This window comes from Epinephelus fuscoguttatus, linkage group LG19 (assembly GCF_011397635.1).
Source record: "Epinephelus fuscoguttatus linkage group LG19, E.fuscoguttatus.final_Chr_v1".
NCBI lineage: Eukaryota > Metazoa > Chordata > Actinopteri > Perciformes > Serranidae > Epinephelus > Epinephelus fuscoguttatus.
The window spans coordinates 14,743,768-14,767,507 of NC_064770.1; the positions used below are offsets into that span (position 1 = coordinate 14,743,768).

At 42.1% G+C, this 23,740-nt stretch overlaps 2 protein-coding genes and 1 non-coding gene across 4 annotated transcripts in view; all 3 read right to left on the reverse strand.

The window, feature by feature from the left end:
• The window catches only part of lasp1 (LIM and SH3 protein 1), a 40,119-nt gene extending 34,563 nt beyond the window's left edge, over positions 1-5,556 (reverse strand). Inside the window, exon 1 of one of the 2 annotated variants that reach the window (XM_049560485.1) lies at positions 5,245-5,556. In XM_049560485.1, the coding sequence (XP_049416442.1) occupies positions 5,245-5,313 (69 nt within the window). In that variant the 5' untranslated portion in view covers positions 5,314-5,556. The remainder of the gene's footprint in view (positions 1-5,244) is intronic. The other variant, XM_049560483.1, reaches the window with a different exon arrangement.
• A 1,145-nt stretch (positions 5,557-6,701) lies between these two features.
• On the reverse strand, positions 6,702-23,159 carry LOC125879350 (plexin domain-containing protein 1-like). The gene is made up of 14 exons (XM_049561186.1): positions 22,922-23,159; positions 13,681-13,847; positions 13,282-13,425; positions 9,252-9,321; positions 9,009-9,131; positions 8,814-8,932; positions 8,625-8,724; positions 8,440-8,535; positions 8,243-8,324; positions 7,891-7,951; positions 7,688-7,808; positions 7,509-7,544; positions 7,268-7,425; positions 6,702-7,171 (listed from the first exon to the last, which is right to left on the reverse strand). Exons 1-14 carry the CDS (start codon positions 22,998-23,000, stop codon positions 7,058-7,060), a joined length of 1,470 nt encoding a protein of 489 aa, XP_049417143.1. The 5' UTR covers positions 23,001-23,159; the 3' UTR covers positions 6,702-7,057.
• trnac-gca (transfer RNA cysteine (anticodon GCA)) lies at positions 10,066-10,137 on the reverse strand. The gene has a single exon. It is a non-coding gene; the product is annotated as a tRNA-Cys (tRNA).
• Positions 23,160-23,740: the final 581 nt, after the last annotated feature.

Sequence of the window (23,740 nt, forward strand, 5' to 3'; positions counted from 1 at the left end):
GTGCCTTATAACACTGAAGGACAGGGACCCCAGGGACCCTGATGAAACGTTTCATAAATCAGTAACAATTAACTTCAGTTTAAACCACTTTGTTTTATGCTGCTGATTAGTCCTGCAGTTTGAAAGATGCTGTGATGGCTCTTTGACTCAGACTCTTATTTTAAACCGTAAGTGGCTAAATTAATCAGAAACACCACCATACACACAGACATGATGGGGCATTACAGCAGCTTAATCTGTGTATATGTGAAAGATTATTCTTGCGAAAGATGGAACATGCCCGAAGACAAAGTGCCCACATCTGGCTGCTGCTAATAAAAGAAACTATCTCATCAAAGCAGGCTGGATAATTATTAGCCTACCTGATGCCGGGCTGGATCAGTTTTGATCCAAGTGAAGGGCTTTGGTACTGGCCAGCAGGCAGACAGTGACTTGAACAGACATACTATGCTAAAGTAGAGTACGCACTTCACACACTTTCCAAACCACTCCAGACTATGATGTGCACTCAGTAACATACACATTCTGCCGCCCCAGCAACGAGACATTAATAAAAACACAAAAAACTCAGCGCAAACGATGAGAGATGAGCACATTGAGGGTGAAATGCCAAAACACGAGAGTCCAGATTTTTCTGTGCCGGTACAAATGGAGAAACAGAACATGTGCACTGGTTCCTTTTTCTGACAAACACACAAAGCAGAAGTACCTGGCCACTCACAGCGGAGTCAACATCTCAGGTGATTTTTTTTTGAGTGTCATGTGTGTTTGTGGCTGTGACTCAGCAAAGGGAGGTGACTGGTGGTGGCTGGACAGATTCCTTACCTCTTGTGGCATTTGGGCAACATGAATCAGCTCTCAGAATAATCTGTCTAAATATAGGCGAGGCGGTAGACAAATTCCTCTAAAAGTGGAGTCATAGGAAATGTGTTCACACTGGAAGATCTGAGAACAAATACTCCTTATTTAAAATCAGAGCCCTTGCACAAGACTGTTAGCTTTAATAATTGGGTTAGGGTTACCGTGGAGTAAGTACTCTCCTATATATCCTCATGGCTTTTTGGCTGAGAGGTGGGTATACTGTAGACAGCGAGAGAAAGAGATATACCCTCCACTACACCACTGGTCACAACCCCTGAGAAATAACTTGTTTCACAATCAGAATCTGATCCTTTCGGCCCAATAACATTTGGAAAGTCTAGAAGGACCACACGATTGGACCTTTTTCTTCACATTCAAGTTAGTGGAGTGCTTAACCAGAAGAGGATGGCCTGGCCGGTGGAAGTCTCTTGTGCGCCTGCTATATGGGTCACACAGTGCCAAAGCAGTGCTACTTATCAGGGTAATTTTATATGCAACAGTTGAGGTTTTTTGGCTTAATGTGCCACTGAACTGCCTTTCATATGAATGAATGGGCCCCCACCCTAAATGGCCTCTAATGCTCCTACCAGGCAAAGTGGCTGCGCCCTTAGTTATGCCTAACTTTAAGCCTTAATAAAATGTAAACAGGCTAGTTATAAAAAAATTCACCCCCTGTACAGTTGTCACAAATGTTGAAATCTGCTACAGAGATCCAAACCGTTTTTTTGTACCAGGCTGTAAACAAGTTTATTTCTGCTTTGAAGTTGGGCATTTCAACATGGAGGGCTATGGGGATTGATTCCCTTTTGGAGCCAGCCTCCAGTGGTCATTCGGAACTGCAGTTTTAGGCACTTCTCCGCTGGCTTTATTTTTCAGCCCTGGAGGCTGCTGCTCAACCATGATGTAAGCTCCTTCATGCCATAAAGACTGTGCAGAGCTGCATAACTTGCATACTGTACTCTTCTGACCTTTGACCCCCCCCCCCCCCCCCCCCTTTCCAGCAATTTCCTGGGATTGAGACGCAGCAGTACAATTGAGGCTCACATCCAAACCAGAAAGCCCACACTGAAGCCAAATAACACAGCAGCCAATTTGTTAGCTAAATAAAAATGAACCCCAGGCAGTTGTAGCTGTGAAAGCTACAGTACAGTACAACAGTATGTGTCAGATACATCAGCGTTGAGTGAAGCAAATGGTGTATGAAATCTGATTACTACTCACACTTTCGTTAATGCCAACTGTGTCTGAATTTTTGAGATCATGTGAACCAAGTAGTGCAGCCACTTTTTTTCTACTACCTACTCAACTAAAGACATACTCTGACATCTCTCCACTTTGTGCATGTATAGGTCCTGTTTGTGCATGTGTGTGTCTTTCAGACCTGGGTGTAATTGACAAACAAGAGTGAATACATTGAATTTCTCCTCAGGGGGATTAATAAAGTAAATAAACTTAAAAAATAAACTTAATAAACTTAAGTTTATATAAAACGTGTGATCAAATTCCTTCCTGCAATTGATTATTCTGTGAGTGTAACATCAGGGAACAAAAGCAAGACAGTGTATTTCTTTCTGTCTGCATTGTAAAAGCCTTCAGCGACATGCCGATATGAGGGAAATAATCTCTCAGCTCTCTTTTGTCCATCCATATCTCTTTTGATTCATCCTTCATTGATGGACTGTTTTGTTTTGAGAGAAGCTGTGTCTTATCTATGATACTTGGTGCCATGTGGGAGATCATTTGTTGCATAAAAGCTGTTTCTGAAACAAGCAAGCAGGTCTAGCCTCCGAAGAAATCTTGCCAATATCGTGTATAAACACTAATCAAGATGTTTTGACATTGCTAACATATTCAAGAGCCAGTAGTGATGTTTGTGCTTCATACTTAGTTATTAAAGGATGAGCTGTTGGAACAAATCAGCTTCTCAGATTATTTATAGGCTTTAAAACACTACATTCACTGAAATGGTAGCAGATTTACTACCCAGGAACCTGTTACACCACTTCATATTCTACGGCATAATGTCACAGTTAAATATTAATAAATCTCGTGAAGAGATGTAGGAGGGCTGTATCTCTTCACCTGCAGGTAAGAACAGGCTCTGTGATTTAGACATACAATATGCAGACAGCTCGTGGAGATAGTGAGTACACAGACACTCCAGCAGAGTCGAGTGTTTCAGTGAGAGATTAGCTTTAACCACTCTCCACAAATCGCTCAATTTATCTTGAAAACACACACTTCCTGAGTGCTGGAAATGGTGAGTAATCTTAAAGTGACACACACATAAATCATTTCACACCTCCAGACATTGCACAGTAACCTAAATATGACCAGTTTTACTGCCGAGGTTTGCATATTAGGCAATGGTAAACACAGCTACTGTGCCACTTCCTTGCTGCAGTTTTTTTTGGCTTAAGCTCAACGGCTTCAACGGCTTCAACGGCTAAAAAAGCTAACATGATAGGTATGAGCCTGATACTTGAGTCAAATTAGGAACTACTTTCGGTCAACAAGTATTTTAAGCACTGAAGAGAAATAACAAGGCAAAACCGTCACCGACAAGAGCCTCAACCAAAATTCACTTCCTGTCTTTACATGTGCTCGGCTGCCCTCCCTCTGCAGGGCCCAGCCCTGCCATACTGGAATGCAGCTGACAGACAAACAAGCCTCTGTGGCTCAGCCTGTCCACACCACAGAGGGATACTATTGAAGAAGACTGTCAGGTAAAGGTATTCATCGGTGGCTGAGAATACCAATGGAAGGACTGGCAGCACCCTTGACTCCTCTGCCTTCCTTCACCTGAGCTAGCCTAGCACACGGAAAATTCCCCAGCCAATGTGGCTTCGGCTGCTTTAAACAAACGAGAAGGGCATTGTGTGTGTGCTTGCCATGGAGAAGGGAAAGGGGAGGTTGTTTTGGTGTGTCTGAAGGGGCGAGCGCTGATGCGGAATGGCAGCAAAGACAGACGGCAGGCTACTCTCCTGAGCTCGGTTCAGAGCAGGGAGACGGCACAGCAGGCCTCTGACAGAGCACGTTTTATGGGAGTGTCTGTCTGCTGGAATGCACTCTGCTTCAGGCCAGATACCAAACACATTCAGGCTGCACTTTTGGCAATTTGGTTCTCATCAATACCAGCCGTCTAACATGCTAACATGACTCAGATTTTTTGGAGGGTTGTGCATGAAGAGGGGGTTCTGGGATGAATCAATTCCAGTCCAGAGCACTTTAGGAAAACATTAGTCATGGTGCATTCAGGAACACATCCATGCAGGGAGCAATAATGCAGTCAATCAAGAGCTGATGTTACTTGAGATAATGTGCCTTGTGTGCTCTTTCCCCACCTTCTCTAGCAATATCAACCCCGACAGATAAGCATGTCTCAACACGGATTGATTTTCAATAGCCATTCAGACGTCCATTAGACAGATTATCCACTTGCCTGGAGCTCTGCTTTGTTAAAATACATAAACATTGCTATTCATGTGCCAAACATTGCAGACCCCACCCACCTCGTAAAATGGGTGTTGCTTTTATTTTCTTGTTGCAAAGTTAGTTTATCTGTGCAGCAGCATGCAACACATGATCACCTTTACCTCCTTGTAGATTGTAGATGAAGAGGTGACAGGAGCAAGATGTGCTGCACCAGTGTTGCCTTAAATTGCTGCACACATGTGAATTAGTGACCTGGGCAGAGTCACTGTGGGTACAATTGATGAGATTAGCACCTTGGCTCAGATTAGGCTACTGCTTTTGACTGAAAACTAATCGAGGCGGTTCACTGATGATCCCTGACTTGGATTAGCCCATGAATTGGACACAGACATGTCCAGATCAGTCCACGCTGCCCACGAAAAGCTTGGTTAGGGGACTATATTGTTCACACAGAGGTCTCACATCGTTTCGTATTTCAATGGTGAATCCCCCAGCCACAGAATACGTCTTTCGAGCAGCTTTGAGACCTTAGCTAACGTTATCAATCAGTTTTCTTCAAAGCAGTGGTGCCAGCCAGGCCCGAACCAGGAACAGTGAGGCGCTGGTTTAGGCTGAATCAATACCGTAGCCTTGAGTCATTGTCTTGATGGTGAAAAAAAATGTAAATTCTGGTTTCTTAAAGTAATTATAGCCACACGGTGAGGTGTAATGTCGTTTCTGGTCCGCGCTCTGGTGCCACCGCCTTCCAGACGTTAAGCTAGCCGTTAGCTAGCCTCGCTAGCGACATACCTGTCCTGTTGGGGTGTTCAATTCATTCACAAAAATATGTGAAAGGTGTCATTTTGAGAGGGCAGAAATCAGTGCAGTCAAGGTACAACGGGGGGAAGGCGAATAGAGAGTGTTTTTAAGAGAATACTAGGAAGTAAGACGGTTTTCTCGTGTTCTTACCTTGTCCAGACAATTCACTTTTTCCGTGGGGTAAACGACTAGATTACATCTGCTACACAACGGATTCATGTTGGAGGAATGCTCTTCTAGCTAGTTAGCACGGAAACCGCCGATGAAACTGCTTGTAGCTTTGTGCCGTCGAGTCCTCACTTCACAAACGAGCTGTAGTGTACGTTTATGATCAGAAAGACACCGACACTAATCTAGTTGGTTGTAGCAAATCCAGGAGGTTGTTGTTGTCGTTGTAGCCGCACAGCTGGCTGTCAGTCCACTAACCAGACACGGAAAGCGCGCTCCCGCTCCCCCCCCCCTCTCTCCCTCCCTCGACTGCGCGTGTCCGAGCAGAAAGGGAAGAGGCTGTGTGGGAGGTTCAATTATTTTACTTGGAAGCAAGATTTGATCACTAATTTAGAGGAACTACAACATCTATACATTGGGCATATTCAACCGGACTCGAGCACTTGCGTGCTGCAACACAGTCCCAGTCTTGTGCAACTGTGGAGAGATCCATGTCGACCCTTGTGCATGTCCAACATGTCTGTCCTCCTCCCATCTGTGCTCGCATAGCAAACTCATGCGATCATCTTCATTGTTGCAGTTTTTTTGGGGCTTTACCAATCCAATGATCTCAAATCACATTTTTACACATCTGCCACGTTCACGGCATGTCCTACTTGATGACCATGTGATACATTTGCTTAGGATGACACCTGCTGACGAAAGAGCTGTACTGTCGCTTCTATAGCCCTATAAATAGGCCCCATAACATATTTTGGGATTTCCACCCCTTTCATGTACAGCTAGAAAGTAATTACAGTATATATATTGGGGGAGACACCACCCCCAATATTCAGATATGTTCAAAATGCAATAAAGAAATAAAAAGCTGTGCTACAACAGGCAACTATCAGAATCATTATTTTCTGCTCTAATATTACAGTGCACTGCAGGTCTGGTCTGTGCAAGTGGTGTCAAACACTGTACTGTCCTTATTTCATTACTACTTCAAATGTATTAAGAAATGGAAATGTAATGCTAGTGTTATGCAGGCTATATCACTGTTGATTGTTAGCTCTGGTAAAGTGTTAGTACGTCATTAAAAAATGCCATAAAAAGTCATAATGTGTGCATTTTTCCCGTGCGACCCTCTCTCATATGGTGACTCCCTAAAATGGTACTCAGTCATCAAAACTTTGAGAACCGCTGAGGTAAGATTTTTGTTCCAAAATGCTCCAAAATGGTCAATTTAGCTGTAGAGTTTCGAAAATTGCCAGGTGATTATGGCCCTGACGGAGGCTACAGCATCAAGTAATGCTAAATATGATATAAAAAGATAAGACTTGCAAGCTGGGGTACTTATCTTTAACTGTGCAACGTGTTCTTGCAAAACAAAAGGTGTATCTTAAAAGAATCAGCTTTGCAAGTGAAAGCAACAGGAACTGAAACTGAAGCACACCCAGAAATTTATTCTTTTCATGTAAAACAGCATAGTTTATCTATTATGTCAAAGGCTGTTAACCTTGTGGCATGCATTGCACAATTGACTACAGTCAAATTACATAAAGATTTTAAGGAAAGGTGGAATAAAAACACATTTTATCGCAGCAGAGATACACATTTCTAATGGAATTGTTCAATATCATGTAACATTCAGCTATTATCTACACAAACTGTTGCAACAATGTCAACTTTTGGCGATGGAGTCATAAATTGGATGTAAAAGTTGAACTGGCTTTGGACAAATGTATATATGTGGATGTTTTTGTAGAAATCAGTTCAATGCAAATATTTATCCATGTTTCCATCTGTCATTTCAACATGGTCCAGCTTCAACAATGCTGTCTTTTTCATGGCCTTCTCCTTCCACTTCTGTGTAACCAGGTTGTTGCTTCTGAAACTTCAAGGACGGCCAGTAGCTCTTGCGTCGCTGAAAACAAAAGAAAAGGTTTTATGTTGACATGTAATCTAATTAAAGCATGTCTGGCTGTTGTCAGAGCAGATGTAGGACACAGTTGGCGCTCACCTGGATGAGGTAAAGTGGTGATGCAGCAGTAGGATGGTAGTTGATATACAAAGCTACCAGTATCAGAGCCAAAAGTAGCACCAGTGCAGCTGCTATACCAGCTATCACTCCTGTATTAGCTAATCCGGCATTCTTGGTTGAAGAATCTGTCCTCACATCTGCATTGAAGATGAAGCCCCATAATTATATCCCTTCATTCATACGACTTACCTATAAATGTCTCTCACAGTTATCAACTCACCATTGCCAGTGTTAAATATATGACGTTTGGTCTCATCTGAAAGAAGACAGAAAGCAGTCATTTCCACACTTATTTCACGGCAGAATCTATTTTTACTAAGTGACAAAAGTGTTGTGAAATACTGTGTACATTTTACAGTTCCGTATATTGTACTGACACTAAAAATAGCCCGGCCTCACCGTCACTTTCACAGCTTTTTTGCAGAGGAGTCAATGAGGTCACGTCCTCCATCTCTGGTGTGATAGACGAAGCAGTGGAGCTGTCACCCCTGGAGTAATCCTCACAGGTTGCATTTTTGCTCTGCCCATACACAATGAAATAAATGCACAAGTCTCAAAAAGGACAATTAAAGCAGATGCTTATTCTTAATGTCCAGCAATACCTCTTCTGAACAGGCGTAGTCCAACCATTCTTGTCTGTGTCTATCCATGCCATCTGAACACCTAAAACACACAAGATACATATTTATAAGGGTTACACCTGCACTATATCACAGTTAAAGTTCACACCAAATTCGAAAATACATGTTTTTCCTCTCACCTGTAGTGCTATTTATCAGTCTAGATTGTTTTGGTGTGTGTTGCCGAGTGTTGGAGATACCAGGCTCAGTGGCAGAGCATTTAACCGCAGATTAAGAGGTCCCTAGTTCAACTCTGGGTGCCCTTTCTCTCAGGAAAATGCATCTACCAACTTGCCTACATTGCTATTAAATAGATTGATAACATCCCACTCACCTCTGGAGTACATGGCACCAGCTACAACCAGAGGTTTGGTTGGATGAGAGGCAGAGCTCACAGCTGTCATGCTGCAGGCAGGCTTAACAGAGAGAAAGAGATGAGCAAGATAACAGAGGTTGTATTGTTTGAGTGCTGATGCAGTGATACTGAATCGTTGAAACTAAACATTTAACGATGATGGATAAGGATCTTACTGGGCAGTGGAGTGAACTCGACAGCAGAGTAGCTGGTGATCTTTGTAGTGTCTATCTCAACCCGATGGTACTCATAAATCGCCTGCTGTTGGGCATCTGAATCAGGAATACACTCAGGTTTATTGCCAAGTAGGTTTTCTTACTGCATTATTCATAAGTGGACAGGCATAAACAATATTGCTGACCTGGTGATTCAGAAGAAGTTGGCGTGACCATGAAGGCATCAGACAAACCGACCTTCACTGGGTGCTCAGCTGAACCAATCACATCTAGTGACAGAGGTATCTGATAAAAAGACAAAAAGAGGAATCACTTGTGCACGCAGCGATGAGAAAGAGATAAAGTATGGAGCACAGAGCACACGTGTGTCTCACATCTCGGTAGATGAACGTGATGGCGCCTGTTTTGTAAAGCGCAGCCTGAAATGTGAAGGCTCCCTCTGACTCTTTTCCTGACAGTCTGACCCGCTCCCACTGGACCACAAACACCTCACCTGAAGACAGTGAATGTCAAACAGGAGTCAGACAAGTAGTCAGCCAATGGTGTTTAAATATCAGGCGCTGTCTCACCATTATCCAAGTACTGCACAGTGGATTCTTTGGAGTGGCTGGGGTCAAAATTAGCCATTAGAGGGGCGATGTACTGTGTTGCGGTCAGCATACGGTGAGTAATGTCCCCTGTGAAGATAAACCCTGAAAATGGGCAGATGGGGAAAATATGTAAGACTTGAGTATGACTTGCAAAAACACTTCTCAGCTCTGAACATATGCAAGAAAGGTCACTTGAACATCTGTTATAAAATCGAAAAGTACCTCCTGTTGCTATGGTAATCTGCCTCAGGTAATGTCCGTAGAATGGAAAGTCAAACGTCAGAGCAACCCTCTGCAGAGACAGTGGATGGAAATGGACAGAAAGAGAATTAGAGGTGGAGTTCATGTGTTGAGCTGTTTTTCTAAGCATCATAAGCATTTTATTTCACCTGCTGAAAGGTAATTTTGACACATTTCACACCACTCTTACTCACATTGTAACTAAACCACTTGTATTTTCAGCATTTAAAGTTGTAATCCTTAAAGGGACAGTTCACCCCCAAATCAAAAAGACACATTTTTCCTCTTAGCTGTAATGACATGTATCCATCTAAATGGTTTTGGTGTGAGTCGATGAATGTTAGTGATATCAGCTATAGAGACGTCTGCCTTCTTATGAATGTATTTGGACTAGTTGGCACTCAGCTTGTGGTGCTAAAACCCTTTTTTGACACTTTTTATAGTCTGCAGCTTTGCATTTCCATTCTGTCTTTACCGCTTGTCATTTTCATTGGTAGTAGTGGAGTCTATCATTCTCCCACTCAATTCAAATTGCCTTCCCACACACGAGGTACTCACAGGAATCAATGCAGTGCTGGTACCATTATCTCATTGATATTAACTCCACTGTTCACAACGCTACAGCCATGTCAGGGCAGACACTGTCCACCGTGTTATGACCACGTCTTGCTAAATCACCTTGCTCTGAAATGCTTCGGTACATAACTCAGTCCATTAGCATCACTTGGAACTGCCTATGTAACACCCACCATCGTGTTTTAACATTCATTGTCTTGTTCAATTTTAATTGAAAATGAGGGGGCACCCGGATTTGAACCGGGGACCTCTTGATCTGCAGTCAAATGCTCTACCACTGAGCTATACCCCCTTGCCTACCTGCTCTAATTTTATCATCACATATTGTTTATACAAGGATAAGTGCTTGTGTACACTAGCAGGTTCCGCCTTGCCCTATCTGTGATTAACAGTGTTCTCGGCATGCAGTCTGATGTAACTATCTTGCAATGATCTACTGTGGTTAAAACATAGACACAACTTGGCTGTGTAGGAGCGGGTCATTGAGGTTACTGGGTGTTAAGTTATCAAAACTGATATTCTGCTAAATAACTAAGATCCACAACATCATGATTCACCCTCATAATCCATGTTATCAGTCTCAAGATCAGCAGAGCAAAACGGAAAACTGACCCGGCTGTAGCCAATAATAAAAGCGATAACCCTTGACGGCAGCTTTAGCTGTATCAAAATATACTAAAAACATGTGTCTTCTGATTTCCCAAACTGCAAGCACATTTTTCTTCTTAGCTTCGTCCATTTATAATCTGATGTTGATTCTCCAACTCTGTAACCTGGATTAGATGTTTCTATAAAGCCAAAGTACTCTGTTTGCACTTGGAGAATCTGAAGTTTTGTCCATCAGCTTTTTCTTAGTGTACAAGAGTTTTCCTTCCCCATGCCTGATCCGCCACATCTTTCCATATTAAAGTGAGCTGTATGTATTACACAGGTGCCAGGTGTTGGACAATAGAGGTCAAATCTGGGACTGCGCTGACAGCCTCTGGCAGGCCGTGGCCTGTAGCTCTTGGCATGTACCAACATTTCCCAGTCCCTTAGCTCCCCGAGCAGCGTTACCTTATGTTTCAGACTGAACTGTGTCCTGGCTTGCTCTCACATAAGATGTAAGGGCAAAATTTCAGGCTTTTCTCCTTTGACAAATGCAGAATCAGAAGCTGCCCGTGTACTTATATTTGCTGCAGTGTTGTACCTTTGCACTCCACTTTACCAAGGATATAGAAAAGATTGATTAGCTCCATTAGAACTTCTTTTTAAGATTAAGTTTTAATGATAGGACAGCTGCAGATAGATGGGTACGGTGGGAGAGAAAGGGGGTTGACACGCAGCAAAGGGCTGGGAGTCGTAATCAAACTGAGGCCGCTGCAAAGGACAGTGTGTATGGGGCACATACAGTATTCTACCAGGTGAGCTAGAGGTTACCCCAGCTTCATTAAAACTTTAAATTAGATTTGATAGAGATCTACAAAAATGTTTGTTGCCATATTAAATGAATGGCTTTAGAAAGTACATATAATTATTTTACAGCATAATAGAACACCAGATTTTAAAGCTTTTTGAGGTATGTGCTACATTTTCACAGGTAGGGGGCACAAAGATTTGAACATGGCTGCAATCAAATGCCTTATCACCGAACCCTGAAAGGCAGGCTACACCCTGCCTCTTATTGATGCCTTTTTAAGAAACCATATGACTAAAAACGTAGAAATATCTCAAAGAAAACAGCACAAAGGGCACATCACATTTATATGTAAACTTATGTTTCAGATTTAATATGTGATTTAATGTGTTGCAGTTTATCTCAAAAAGAACAGAAGAAAGAGGAGATTTGCTATCAAACCAGACCAGAGCAAAGAGTATTCCCAGCTTAACTTCATTAAAACCTTGAATAATTTAACATCATTGCAGGTAATTTGGTACATGCTGTTTTCACAGGTAGGGGGCACCCAGAGTTAAACATGAGGACCTCTTGATCTGTACTCACATGCTCTACCACTGAGATATACCTCCTGTGGAGGGTACATCTGACTGCATATTCATGGCCTTGTAATGACCATATGGATGAAATGTTAACTCATGTTTCGGATCAAATTATCTCCTTTAAATTCAGAAAATTTAAAGGAGATGGAGACGACCTAAATTCGTCTCTACCGTCAGAAATACATAATCAGTCTGGAGTGTTTTGGTGTGAGCTGCAGAGTGTTTGAGATATTGGCTAGAGATGTCTGCCTTCTCTCTAATGTAGTAAAATTAGATGGCACTTGGATTCTGGTAATCAAAGTGCCAAAAACAATACATTTAAAAAACTCAACAGCATTGTCTCTTTCTAGAAATCATGACCTGGTTACTCATATAATCTGCAGACCTTGTTGTGAGAGTTTCATGTGGGAACTATTTTCTTTCTACTGAACAACACCCACCAACTGTATCACTGTACAGAAGGAAGCATACATCTGTTTATGGATGACAGGCTCATGCTCAAGCTGAGTGCCATCCAGTTCCATTATGGCCCAGACACAGCTAACCAACATCAAAGAACTAGTGGCGACAAAGGCCGACTGTTGCATCACCTCACGTCATTCGAGTCTCGGCCACAAAGTTGCATTTGAACACTACGCAAAGACTACAGCCAACTGCCAAGGAGCATGTGCATTTTGCGCCTGCATGAGAGGAAATAACTCTAGAAAACAATATCTTAAATAATTATTAAACATGTCGTATATAATCTTATATAACAGGTTTGTTTGATCTCTTTTGACTTTAATAGTTTGTTTGCTTTCTTCACTTCCTTTTTGCTTCCTGTGTGCTGAGCTGAACTGCCAATCAGAGGGATTTTACTCACAAACAGGCTCTGCCGGGTCTGAGACTGATTCAACATGTTAAATCTGTAGAAAAAAAGCCGACTAGTGCCAAAAGTGCGGTAAAACTAGGGTGACAGACGCTCACCGATGAAGCCCAGACAGACGACCATCTACTTGGTGTGTCAGGGCCCTTATAATCAAGAGAAGGCAGACATCTCCAAGGCCAATATCTCCAACACTCAGCAACTCACACCAAAACAGTCTGGATTGGTAAATAGCACAACTAAGAGGAAAAATATGTATTTTTGATTTTAGGGTGAACTGTCCCTTTAAGCACTCCATCTTGACAAGGACATAGGAGTTCTACATTTATGAGGATTTGTGGAGTTTACTTGAATTTTGACCACTTCAAATATTTAAACACAGGTATGTTCATATAACATATTGAACTTGATGTCACAATTAGGTGACACCCAGATTAAATCTGTGGTCAGATGCTCTACTGCTAAGCCACACCCTCTATAACAACTGTCACCCATTTCTTCTTAGTGGCCTGGTATAATTTAAACAAATTTTTTTTACAAGTAACCTCCAAAGAAAGTCAGAGCGTACAAGTATTTATTGCGTGTGAGACTCACCACAGCCTGTTTGTATGCATTTGACAGAATGCCATGGACTCTAACTTGGCCATGCCGGACGTCACTCATGTCAACCCATAGTTCCTGTGTGCGCGGGTCCTCTGGGCCAATGCTACGCCATGTGTAATACTTCCCAGAATCCTCCTTCCAGAAGAGAAACACACAGGGGATCAGAGGTTGTAATGGTGTGACACAGGCATCAAGAGTTCACTCTGTACACGGTTAAATCACATGCTGTCATGTACTTCTCCAAGTGAGTGGAAAGGAGTAAACTCTATTTCCAAAAGAGGGCAGTGTTTAACTCCAACTAAAACAAATACAACATGACACAAGCCAAAAGCATAATAAATGCCACAAGCCATTAGAGTCATAAGAAAGACTGCGGTGCAGCTCTCTCACCACTACGCGTGTCATGTTGTCTGGCAGGGTGTTGATGGCGAGTCCTCCACCCAGGACAGCCCTGCTGAGCCTAGCGCGGCCTGAGGATAACCTCTGAGCTCTGTGAGGATGACTGCCTCCTCCGGTTGGCTCTTCATACTGCTTTGTGGTCACACTGTACCAATTGTCTGTCCAAAATAATGAATATCAGGTTAGTATGTCGTGCTGGTTATTATGGGATGCAATGATACCAGCACTTCGGTGCCAGCTGAAGCATTTTAAATGCTAAATCCACTGAAAAGGAGAGAAAATACACCAAACTTGTTTTTTATTTTTATTTTTAACCCTGGCAGCAGTACCACACATTGTTGGGAAACCTATCAGATGCCAGTTTTGTTTAGACTCTTAAGAAAGATGTTTACAGTTGTGGCTCAGTAATCAACCACTCAGCCAAACGACAAATTCCGATTTGGTTTTGATATTGCGAGTCTTAGCCTTGTCAGTTAAAACCATTGTTGAATGAAGACAAAACAATACAAATACAATTTTGTGATGCTCGGAAGGAACTGTCAAATCCTACAAACAATGTAAACCATGTTTAGTAAGCAGACTCGGGGAGGTAGGCTTTGTTTTACAGTTCTGGGGTGTTTCAGTTGATGGCTTGTCCTTGTTCAAAGCCACATATCCTGAAAGCCACATATTCCTAGTTGATGTTAGGAGTTTATTTTAGCATCACACTGTGATTTTCTATGGAGCGTGGAAAATGCATTTCAGCTGGTACACTGAGACTTGGATGTAGACCTATGGACATCTTGGTCCTTGAATAACCTCAGTCACTGATACAACTTTGGAGCCAAAATGTATCGACCGAGCTCCCAGAGTCATCTCTGTACAAAGCAGAGACGAGGCAGGCTTAGAAGGGTTTTTTCCAGGATATTTTTGTGTTTAGTCTGCAGAAATATTTCACTAACTGGTCACTGAGTCTGTTTAAAACAGCTGGTTGATGGATAATTCATCTATTAAATGTTTAACTATTAAGTGTTTCCCTTGTTCTTATAGGTGTAGCACTTTTTAAAACAAACTTGCAGTGTTGTCTTGTGTTAAATAAAATGATCGAAGAATACATTCTTAATATATTATTCAGGAAGGATACTTGGCTTCCACAAAACAGCTCTCCTCCCCTCTGTGTTACAAATGCAATGTTTGCTTTTAGAGCAAGTTTTAAAAACAGTTTTGTTTGTATTGAAAATGTTCCATACTTCCATACTTCCATACTTCCACAAGCCAGTTTAACTTCATAATTAGAGACAAATGTATGTCATGTTCGCAGCAAAGACTATTTATTGTTTTAAAGGTTAAAAAGAAAGGCATGAATAAATTGAGATAACCTTAGTTTGGAGATTTTTCAAATTCATAATCAATACTGAACAACATTCAGACCTCAGTTAAACATGACTCCAACATTTCTGACAGCTCATTTGATATCTATTTCCAGGTTGCCAAGGTAGCATCATATCATAGCCTGCATTTTGACATCTGTGGCAGAAGTGCTCAGATCTTTTACTCCAGAAAAAGATCCAGGAAACTTTATTCCAGGGTGCTGGAAAGGAGGCTCCAACCAACTGTCGAACCTCTGAGTCAGGAGAAGCATCGTGGACTTCGTCCTGGCTGTGGGACAGTGGACCAGCTCTTCAACCTTGCAGGGCTGCTGGAGGGGTCATGGGAGTTTGCCCATTCAGTCTACATGTGTTTTGTGGACTTGCAACTACATCCTCTTGAGAGTCCTGTGGGGGTTACTGTGGGAATACAGGGTACCAGGGTTGTTGCTATGAGCCATTCGGTCTTAGTGAAACCACAGCGAGAGCTGTGTCCACACACTTGGCACCAATTCAAACATGTTGTCAGTGGGTGTTGACCTCCACCAGGGTTGTCCCTTCTCACCGACTATGTTTGTGATATTCGTGGACAGGATTTCAAGTTGCAGGTGGGGGAAGGAGAGTGTCCGGTTTGGGGAGCTCAGAATGACATCTCTGCTCTTTGCTAGTGATGTGGTTCTGTTGTGTTATGGCCTCCAGCAGGCACTGGGACAGTTTGCAGCCAAGTGTAAAGCAGTCAGGATGAGAGCCAGCACCTCCAAGTCTGAGGTCATGGTTCTCTGCTGGAAAACAGTGGATTGCCCCTTCTGGGTTTGGAGAGAGTTACTGCCCCAGCTAAAGGAGTCCAAATATCTCAGGGTGTTGTTCATGTGTGAGGGTAACATGGAGTGTGAGGTGACAGTTAGCCCACATCACGGTATTGCCCCAGACTGTCATGGTGAAGAGGGAGCTGAGCCTGAAGGTAAAGCTTTCGATTTATTGGTCCATCTATGTCCTGACACTCACTTATGATCATGAGCTTTGGTTAGTGACCGAAAGAATGAGGTCGTGAACACAAGCGGCCAAAATCAGATTTATTTTTCGAGGGGCTTTGTTCAGCCTTAGAGATAGGGTAAGGAGCTCAGACATCTGGAGGGAGTTAAAAGTAGAGTCACTGCTCTTTTGTGTTGAAAGGGGCCAGCTGAGGTAGTTCAGGCATATGATCAGGATGCCTCCTGGGTGCCTCCTGTTAGAGGTTTTTCCAGGGCAGACCCCAAACACACTGGGGGGATTATATAGCTGAGAACACCTTGAGATTCCCCAGGAGGAGCAGGAAAGCACTGATGAGGAGAGGGATGTCTGGAGTATCTTGCACAGTCTGCTGTCCTGTGACCTATGCCTGTGACCTAACCCCAGATAGGTGGATGACAATGGATGGATGGACAAATGACTTATGTTATGAAATAGATATAGTGGAGTAAAAAGCACAACATTAGCTTCCAAAATGCTGTGGACTAGCAGTAGTAGTCGTTGTAGTAATAGTATAAAGTAGCATAAAATGGAAATTGTACCTAATTAAAACATAGCCTACTTATTTACATTCCAACCACTGCATTTAGAGGGTGAATTTTTCCAGATATAATAATAACAAAGATGTTTAAAAATATAGACACCAGGACTTGCTGACAGACGCACATGCCATATCATTTATTAAAGTCGTTTTGCATGGCATCTATCTATGTCTTTTTGAAATGTTACGGTAATATGCGGATTTTTTTTTAGGTACATTACGGTAAACGGGTGTGACGTCACTGCAGACTATATAAACCCAGAGACCGCTTTATTCCTTCACGGAGTGTTTCATCTAACCCTAAATCAGTGCGGTCTCCTGTACCTAACGTTCGCTGTTTTTCGTTTCTGGCTTTCAGTGAACTACGGGAGGTGTTTGTAGCGGTGCTGGGAACATTTACGAAACAAAAAAGCCAGGACAATCACTCCGTCGTGTTCAGTTTCCCGTCTGAAACACCGTGATTGTTAGGCCGTGGTCAGCTTGGCTGCCGCGAAGAGTTTGTCTCTGCTGCTCCGGTGTTTTCATGTCGGGACTGTTGGTAACTGAGCAGAGTAAAACTGAGCAGGGCGACTCTACCAGGCCTGCTACTGGCCCGGTTAGGAAGCCCAAGCTCAAACACCTGTAAACCACAGATTTTAATATGTCAATTGTCACTGTTAATTGTGTATGAATGTGTTGGCTTGCTCCCCAAATCATGCTAATGCTAGCTTAGAGCTACAGCTAACGGCTAGTTAGCATTAGCAGCACCGACCCGCCCCCCTGAGTTGCAGGAGCATGTCCTGCCTTGAAAGTGGCATGAAGCACTAACAAAGACAATGGGATTATGTGAAAGTTTAGACACACGGGTTGCTTAAATATTGACATTTTAACTTAATTAAAAAGACAATTAATGCTATTTTTACCATCTGCTGTTGGGAGAAGTCTGCCTGCAGGGTTTTCTGACAGTAAAGAAATAAGGGATTTCTTGGTTTATAAGTGGAAAAAATGTGGTTTGATTTGAAATGAAAAGCTTTAGATCAAGATGAAAGCACATGGGAGAAGCTTTCATTGTAGGACTTTTTTTTTGACTTAAGTCTATTAATTTTAACCCAAACCACAACTTTTTTCCTTGCCTTAACCAAGAGATCCCTTTCTGGTAGGAAACCTTTGATGAAAACTTCTCCCAACTGTGCGCAGAAAGTGGAATTTAGCCCTACTTCCTGCTACCCACGTTTAATTTGACACCTGTGCTTGAAAAAGGAAAGCCAAAGAAGCATTTTTAACATGGAAACACACACTTTGACATGATCAGTGCCATGTTCCTTCATTGAGCCACCTGTTCATGTGGTCCAGCTCTCCTACACACCAGATTCATATAAATTGTAATGACATCCTAACTCCCATGCAGTGCATTAACACCATGGGTCTTGAAATATACACCAGGCTATTTTAATTTTGAAACAATTTGCTCGTGCTCGGGCTGAGATACAAATATTTGCCAGCACAGATTTTTGTTTAACACCTTTAACACTGTTTAACACTGAAAATAACACTCCACAGTACAGATGGGGTGGGGGTAAAGACAATTAAAGTGTGTGAGCGCACATTCAGTAAAGTGTTTGTGATAAAGCAGGAAGTTGAGGTTTTGCAAACCTCATAAGTTTGACTTACTGAGGGGATGAGGGTGTAACTCTCAGGGGTGTGAAAACATGGTATGACTGTAAAAGTGAACTACAGCCAAACCCACATTATAGTACACAGTGTCTTGTCAACTGTGTTGTTCTAAAAATGGCCATGAGAAGACACCATGCTTATTTTCTCAGGTGTTGGACCCGACTGACCTACACTGAATTAGGCAGCTGCTTTATATTAAGCCATTTCATCCATATTTCGAAGCCCTGGGAGACAACAGCAAACCCCCTCACGTGCAGACATACCCCCACCCACTCCCCCACTTTTACTAGCCTATGTTAATGAGAAAATTAACAGACTGGAACTTTATCTTTCCTGTTTGTTAAGCAGAAAGTAGTTAAAGGAGGGAGCTTTGGCTCAATTCAAGGCATTTGTCTTCACAAAAAAGTGGATAATCAGCAAGAAAACACATTTAGGAATGTGAAATCTGACATTTTTAGCTTCTAAACAAATTCTTATGGGTGCCAGCACCCAGTGCAGCTCCTCTTATGCCAGCGAAATGCTAGCTGACGTTGGTTTGATGCCTGCATTTCTGTCCTGAGTGTGGGAGGGGAACACAGGCCTGTTGGTCCCTCAGCTATGTCCTGTGCCAAACCCCCAGAGTTCAGACTGTGTGGGACATTGGCTGGTGCTGCCTGCTTTAAACATTACCCTGCATTCACACAGTTATAACACTGATGTCTTCCACAGCAGTCAAAACTACAATACGTCATTTAACAAGTCGCTGAAGTGACAACCCAAATGTCTTGACCTCATAGGGAGCTTATTGTATTTGTTCATGAGTGTTTCTCACCACCCTTTGATTCAATTAAGTGGTGCGTCAATGCGTTCGTGGCGGCTCATATGTTAAACCTAGATGTGTGATTGTTGAGCGCTGGATCCGCCCTGTTATGGCATCTATGAGGTAAGAGGAGAGTTGTTGAGTCCTTCAGAGCAGCAGATAAACATATCCTGGTTTATAAAAGCTGGGAGGGGTGCAAACGCTGAATATGAAGCCGTGGCTTCTAATAACCACTCTGACAGCCAGTAGTATTGAAACCGCTGGCAGATGACCAGAACAGTAAGATGGGAGTCATATTGTCTCTGCTGTCCAGGAGAAACTGACAAAAACTCACTCTGGACTCAATTATTTCCTTATGAATTATTCACTGCATTGCTAATACTCATGAGTCATGTAACATCCTACGTGCTGTGCATCCTACAGCAGTCACAGAAAAATAGTCCACTAAGTATAGTAAAATGATACCAAACTCACCTTTTCAAACATACATCTGACTATTGATAAAGGAGTTAAAACTCTACCCAGGGGGAACACCATCAGGAGAGGCAAATCCGGCAAATGTTTGCCCCCCTCCAAGAAAAATCCCGGCAAATGTTTGCCCCCCTCCAAGAAAAATCCAGAAAAAAGGGCTCTTGATGGCTACTTATATTGGCACAATTTGCAATGACAACTATAAACCATACCCTGTATAAAAATAATCAACATAGCCACCATAACGTTATCCATTGGTTTGTGGCTCTCGTTTTGAAGCCTCGAGTTTGTCATTTTGGCCAGCGCCATCTTGGATTTTTGGAGCCAGAAGTGACCACATTTAAACAAATTTAAACTGATGAGTCAAATAAAAATTCAGCCACTGCACAGTTGCCATCAATGTTGAAATTAACTACAGAGACAAAACCTGTTTTCTTTATACCAGGCTGTAAAGATATTTATTCTGCTGTAAACTTAGGCACTTTAACATGGGGGTCTATAAGGTTGATTTGCTTCTGGAGTCAGCCTCACGTAGCCATTTCAGGAGCTTAATTTTTCTGCTTCAGAGATTTCCACTTGCTTTAAACCCCCTTAAACCTCCCATAAAGGCACCACACAGTGCACCGCTGCCTAAGTGGATACAACCTACAACTGTCAGCACAACCATCAGGTTCTTGATGGGCTTTTTTGCCTGCCTCCCCCCTTAGTGTCTAGGATTGCCACTGCTATTCTGATATTCTTTGTAATATTTGAACTCTTTATCATTTTCACAGTGGATATACCTACAGTATAAACACGAATAGCATTGGTATCTTTATTGTAAGAATCTAACATTTTAAATCTTTTAGATGTCTTAAAGTCAGTGATGACATTGCGCACAACATACTACTGGGTTAACATGAAAATTATATAGAAATAGAAGTGTATTTTCCCCGGCATATCATCTTTAGAATTAAAGCAAGATGTGATTTGATATTAAGAAGTTTGAGGTTTTCAGATATATCTAAAGTTAGGGCTAACATGTCCATAACACTTGTCCTATCTTTTCATAAATTCTTGTGTGCATATAACAGAAATCCAATGGGAGATGATCGCAACAGAATACCTAAGTGGTGAATCAAGACGGACCTGGATTTGTTTTGTAGGTCTGCTCTTCTTTTAGGAAACTAGCAGGGCGGTGCACAAACAGCTAAACCATACCTCATTGTGCCAGTGTAGAAAAACAGTGTTGGTGAGTCAGAAAGTGAGAAAACCATCATTGGCTAAAGCTGCCCCTGGTCACGAACACCAATGAGGTTTGCACTGCTCAACATGTTTCAGGGTGTAAAGGTTTTAAACAATTTGAGACAATAAGCACAGCACTAAGGATGACAAGTATATGTAGTAAGACCCGATGATGTAAAACAGGAACTGCTTTTTGTCAAATGTAGGCAATGAAAGAGCAGACGTTGTGGACAGAAAACTGACCTCTGCCCGCTCTTTTAGGAGCTACCAAACCACGACATTTAGCTGCCTTTTTCTGTGAGCGGTCAGCTCTGAGCGGTCTGAGAGAACACACCCTTCCTGAGCAGAGGCAACATCACCCACGATAAACATGCATAGTTCATTTCAAGGCTTGTGGTTGAACTGCAGACGAGCAATTTAGATTAATTTCAGGGAATAAGTTTCATCCAGATAATTGAGTCACTTGGCTCTTCAAGTGTTTTATATTTGATTGAAAGTGCATATTTAACTGATCTCCACCACCTCCATTATCAAATAATTGGAGCTGATAATGTGATAGATGTCTTAGTATGTATTTTGGCCAGTAAATGCGCTGCTGACACACAGCAACAATCACCTTAACTAAGTAACACCCAGGAATCTTAAAAATGGCTAATATAATTTATGACATCCCTGAGAGGGTGCAACAAAGTTACATTTCACAATAAAATTATGAAGGCATTCCAATTTTGGTCAAGTCTGTTTTAGAGAACGTGAGTGCACTGATTGCTTCACTTTTCCTCTGGTACAGTGAAACCAAATCTCTGCATGGGAAAGCTGAAAATGTTAGTTTTTGCTTTTAAGTTGTCTGATAAGCTAAGTAAAAGAAAAGGAGACAGCCCAAAATCTTTTCCCATATAAACACTGCTCCAAAGTACAACATGATTCAAAGAGCGAGCTGCTCAGCTGCTGGCAGATAGCTGATTTTGCTCTTGCCACTTTTTTTCCCCTAAAACATGAGCATGTTTTGCTTATCACAAGTCAAATTGGACATGACTTTTACAAAATAAGTCACAGACAATAACATGCTATCTCTGATCTGATCTTACAAAACAATCCCTTTCACTTTGTTTCTCATTTTTCCAGTTTTGCTCCAACATGTCTGGATCGGCTTCAGGCTATTTGTTAAGCAAACTTCTCAGCAGGACAAGAGACAAGAGGCCAAACACTGAGGTCATTGAGGGGTACACAATTCATTTTCGGCTCAGGACTCGGGTGTTTTTACAGTCTGGTTTAGATGGTGTAGATGGCTCCCTCAGGGACAAAGTCATTATTTAAAAACTGAGCAATATATAATGTTGAGTGACAAGGCAGATAAGAGCGAATTAGGCAAAGAACAGGAGGATATGTTAGGTTAGCACAGACAGCTGACCCCTTATTTTGCAACCATGTATCTCAGCACCTCCTAATGCTGTTTCATCTGCAACATGTTTCACTCTGCAGAAGAGGAGTACTGGATGATTAAGTGAAATGTAGAGAAAGCGCAGCTGAGAGAGTGACCAGTCAAATTCCTCAGAAATAAATCCATATTCCAAACACGTTTCCTGCACATCACTCCACTTCCCCAAACTTGTACAGTATATCAAAAAAAGAAATATTAACTGATGTCCACTCTCCAACTGCCTACTAAAGCTTTCTAACATTCCCTGTGGGAGTCTAGCAGGGAGGCAAGAAGAAAAACAAAGTCTACCTTCTAATTTTAAACCTGAGACAGGCTGCTTGTGGGTTGTTGTTTAGACTCAGTCGCATGCTTGTGGAAGACGGTATTTTAATTGTACACTTTATTGCAAACTAGGTCATTCACTTTTGTGTGTAAAATAAAAAGGGCATGGCATGCCCATTTGCTGCTCCATAAAGACTTGTGCTGCAGCTGTGAAGTTTAAAGTGAACTGAAATACCAACAGTAGCATCAATATAAAAATGTATAAATTACATTATTGAGTATTCTTTCAACCCGGATCAAATGGAAATCCAATTAAGAAAACAATGTGCATGCAGAGTGTAATTGCACAAGCATTAATTGAGCAAAAGATAAAAGGTGGAGAAGCTGCAAGACAGACTTGCAACACCTGCAAACTGAAGGATCTTTAAAGACCAGACAGGTGGAGAGATTATAGCAATGATGATGGAGGGAAAACACACTCAGCTCACCTGTTTGCTGTTGAGCCCAAACTCTTGCCAGCTCTGTTTGGGCGAGACAGAAGAAAAGCATCACCAAACTGAAACACATGTTGGCCAGACAAAGACGAATTAAAAAAAAGTAAAAGCTGTGTCTCAGCTCCTTTCTTCTTCTTCCTCTTCTTCTTCTTCTTCTTCCTCTTCTTCTCTTTGGAAAAACAACTTTTCTCTGAATCTCACTTCCACCCGTCACTCTCTTCCTCCCCCTGAATCTCTCTCTCTCTCACTCTCTTCGCACACCACCCCTGTTTCTAACTACACCCTCTCTCTCCTCCTCAGTGCTGTTCATCCGTTGCCATGGTGATTACAAAGACACAAGGATCAGCTGATGAGGCTTTGGAGCAGAGAGGAGAATCATCTGCACACTTAAAGGCCTGGATATTTAATTATAATCTGTCTTTTTTTAAAATAAAATTATACAATGTATTCCTTTGTTTGGGATTCAAATATCCATCCATTCAATAGAGTTTCACTGTCAGCAGCGTGTGTGGCGCCTCCGTCTGTCCAAATCTGCTGAGAGGACAGTGAGAAATCTGACATCTGAGATAAGACATAATGATCAGGATGCCAACAATGCCAGGGTAAAATCTGCGCTAGTTATGATATAACACATTCCATATCAAGTCTGTTTATGACTCCTCAAAACAATGTGTCTCTATTCTAACAACAACATCCCTCTGTGGCCAACATGGAACAAGAAAGTTTCTTTGTTGCAGTTTAATTTCCAACACTTATGAAAAAGCTGTGTTTTTTTAAATGGCATGTTAAACTGAGTGAGCTTTACAAGCACTG

What these genes read in the sequence shown, in the direction of transcription:
- LOC125879350 (XM_049561186.1), bottom strand. Translation starts at nt 23,000, where the DNA reads ATGTGTTTCAGTTTGGTGATGCTTTTCTTCTGTCTCGCCCAAACAGAG. An exon ending in CGAGTTCACTCCACTGCCCA is followed by an intron (nt 8,325 to 8,439) that starts GTAAGATCCTTA and finishes CTCTCTGTTAAG; the next exon opens with CCTGCCTGCAGCATGACAGC. An exon ending in CACCACTTTACCTCATCCAG is followed by an intron (nt 7,172 to 7,267) that starts GTGAGCGCCAAC and finishes TTTTGTTTTCAG; the next exon opens with CGACGCAAGAGCTACTGGCC.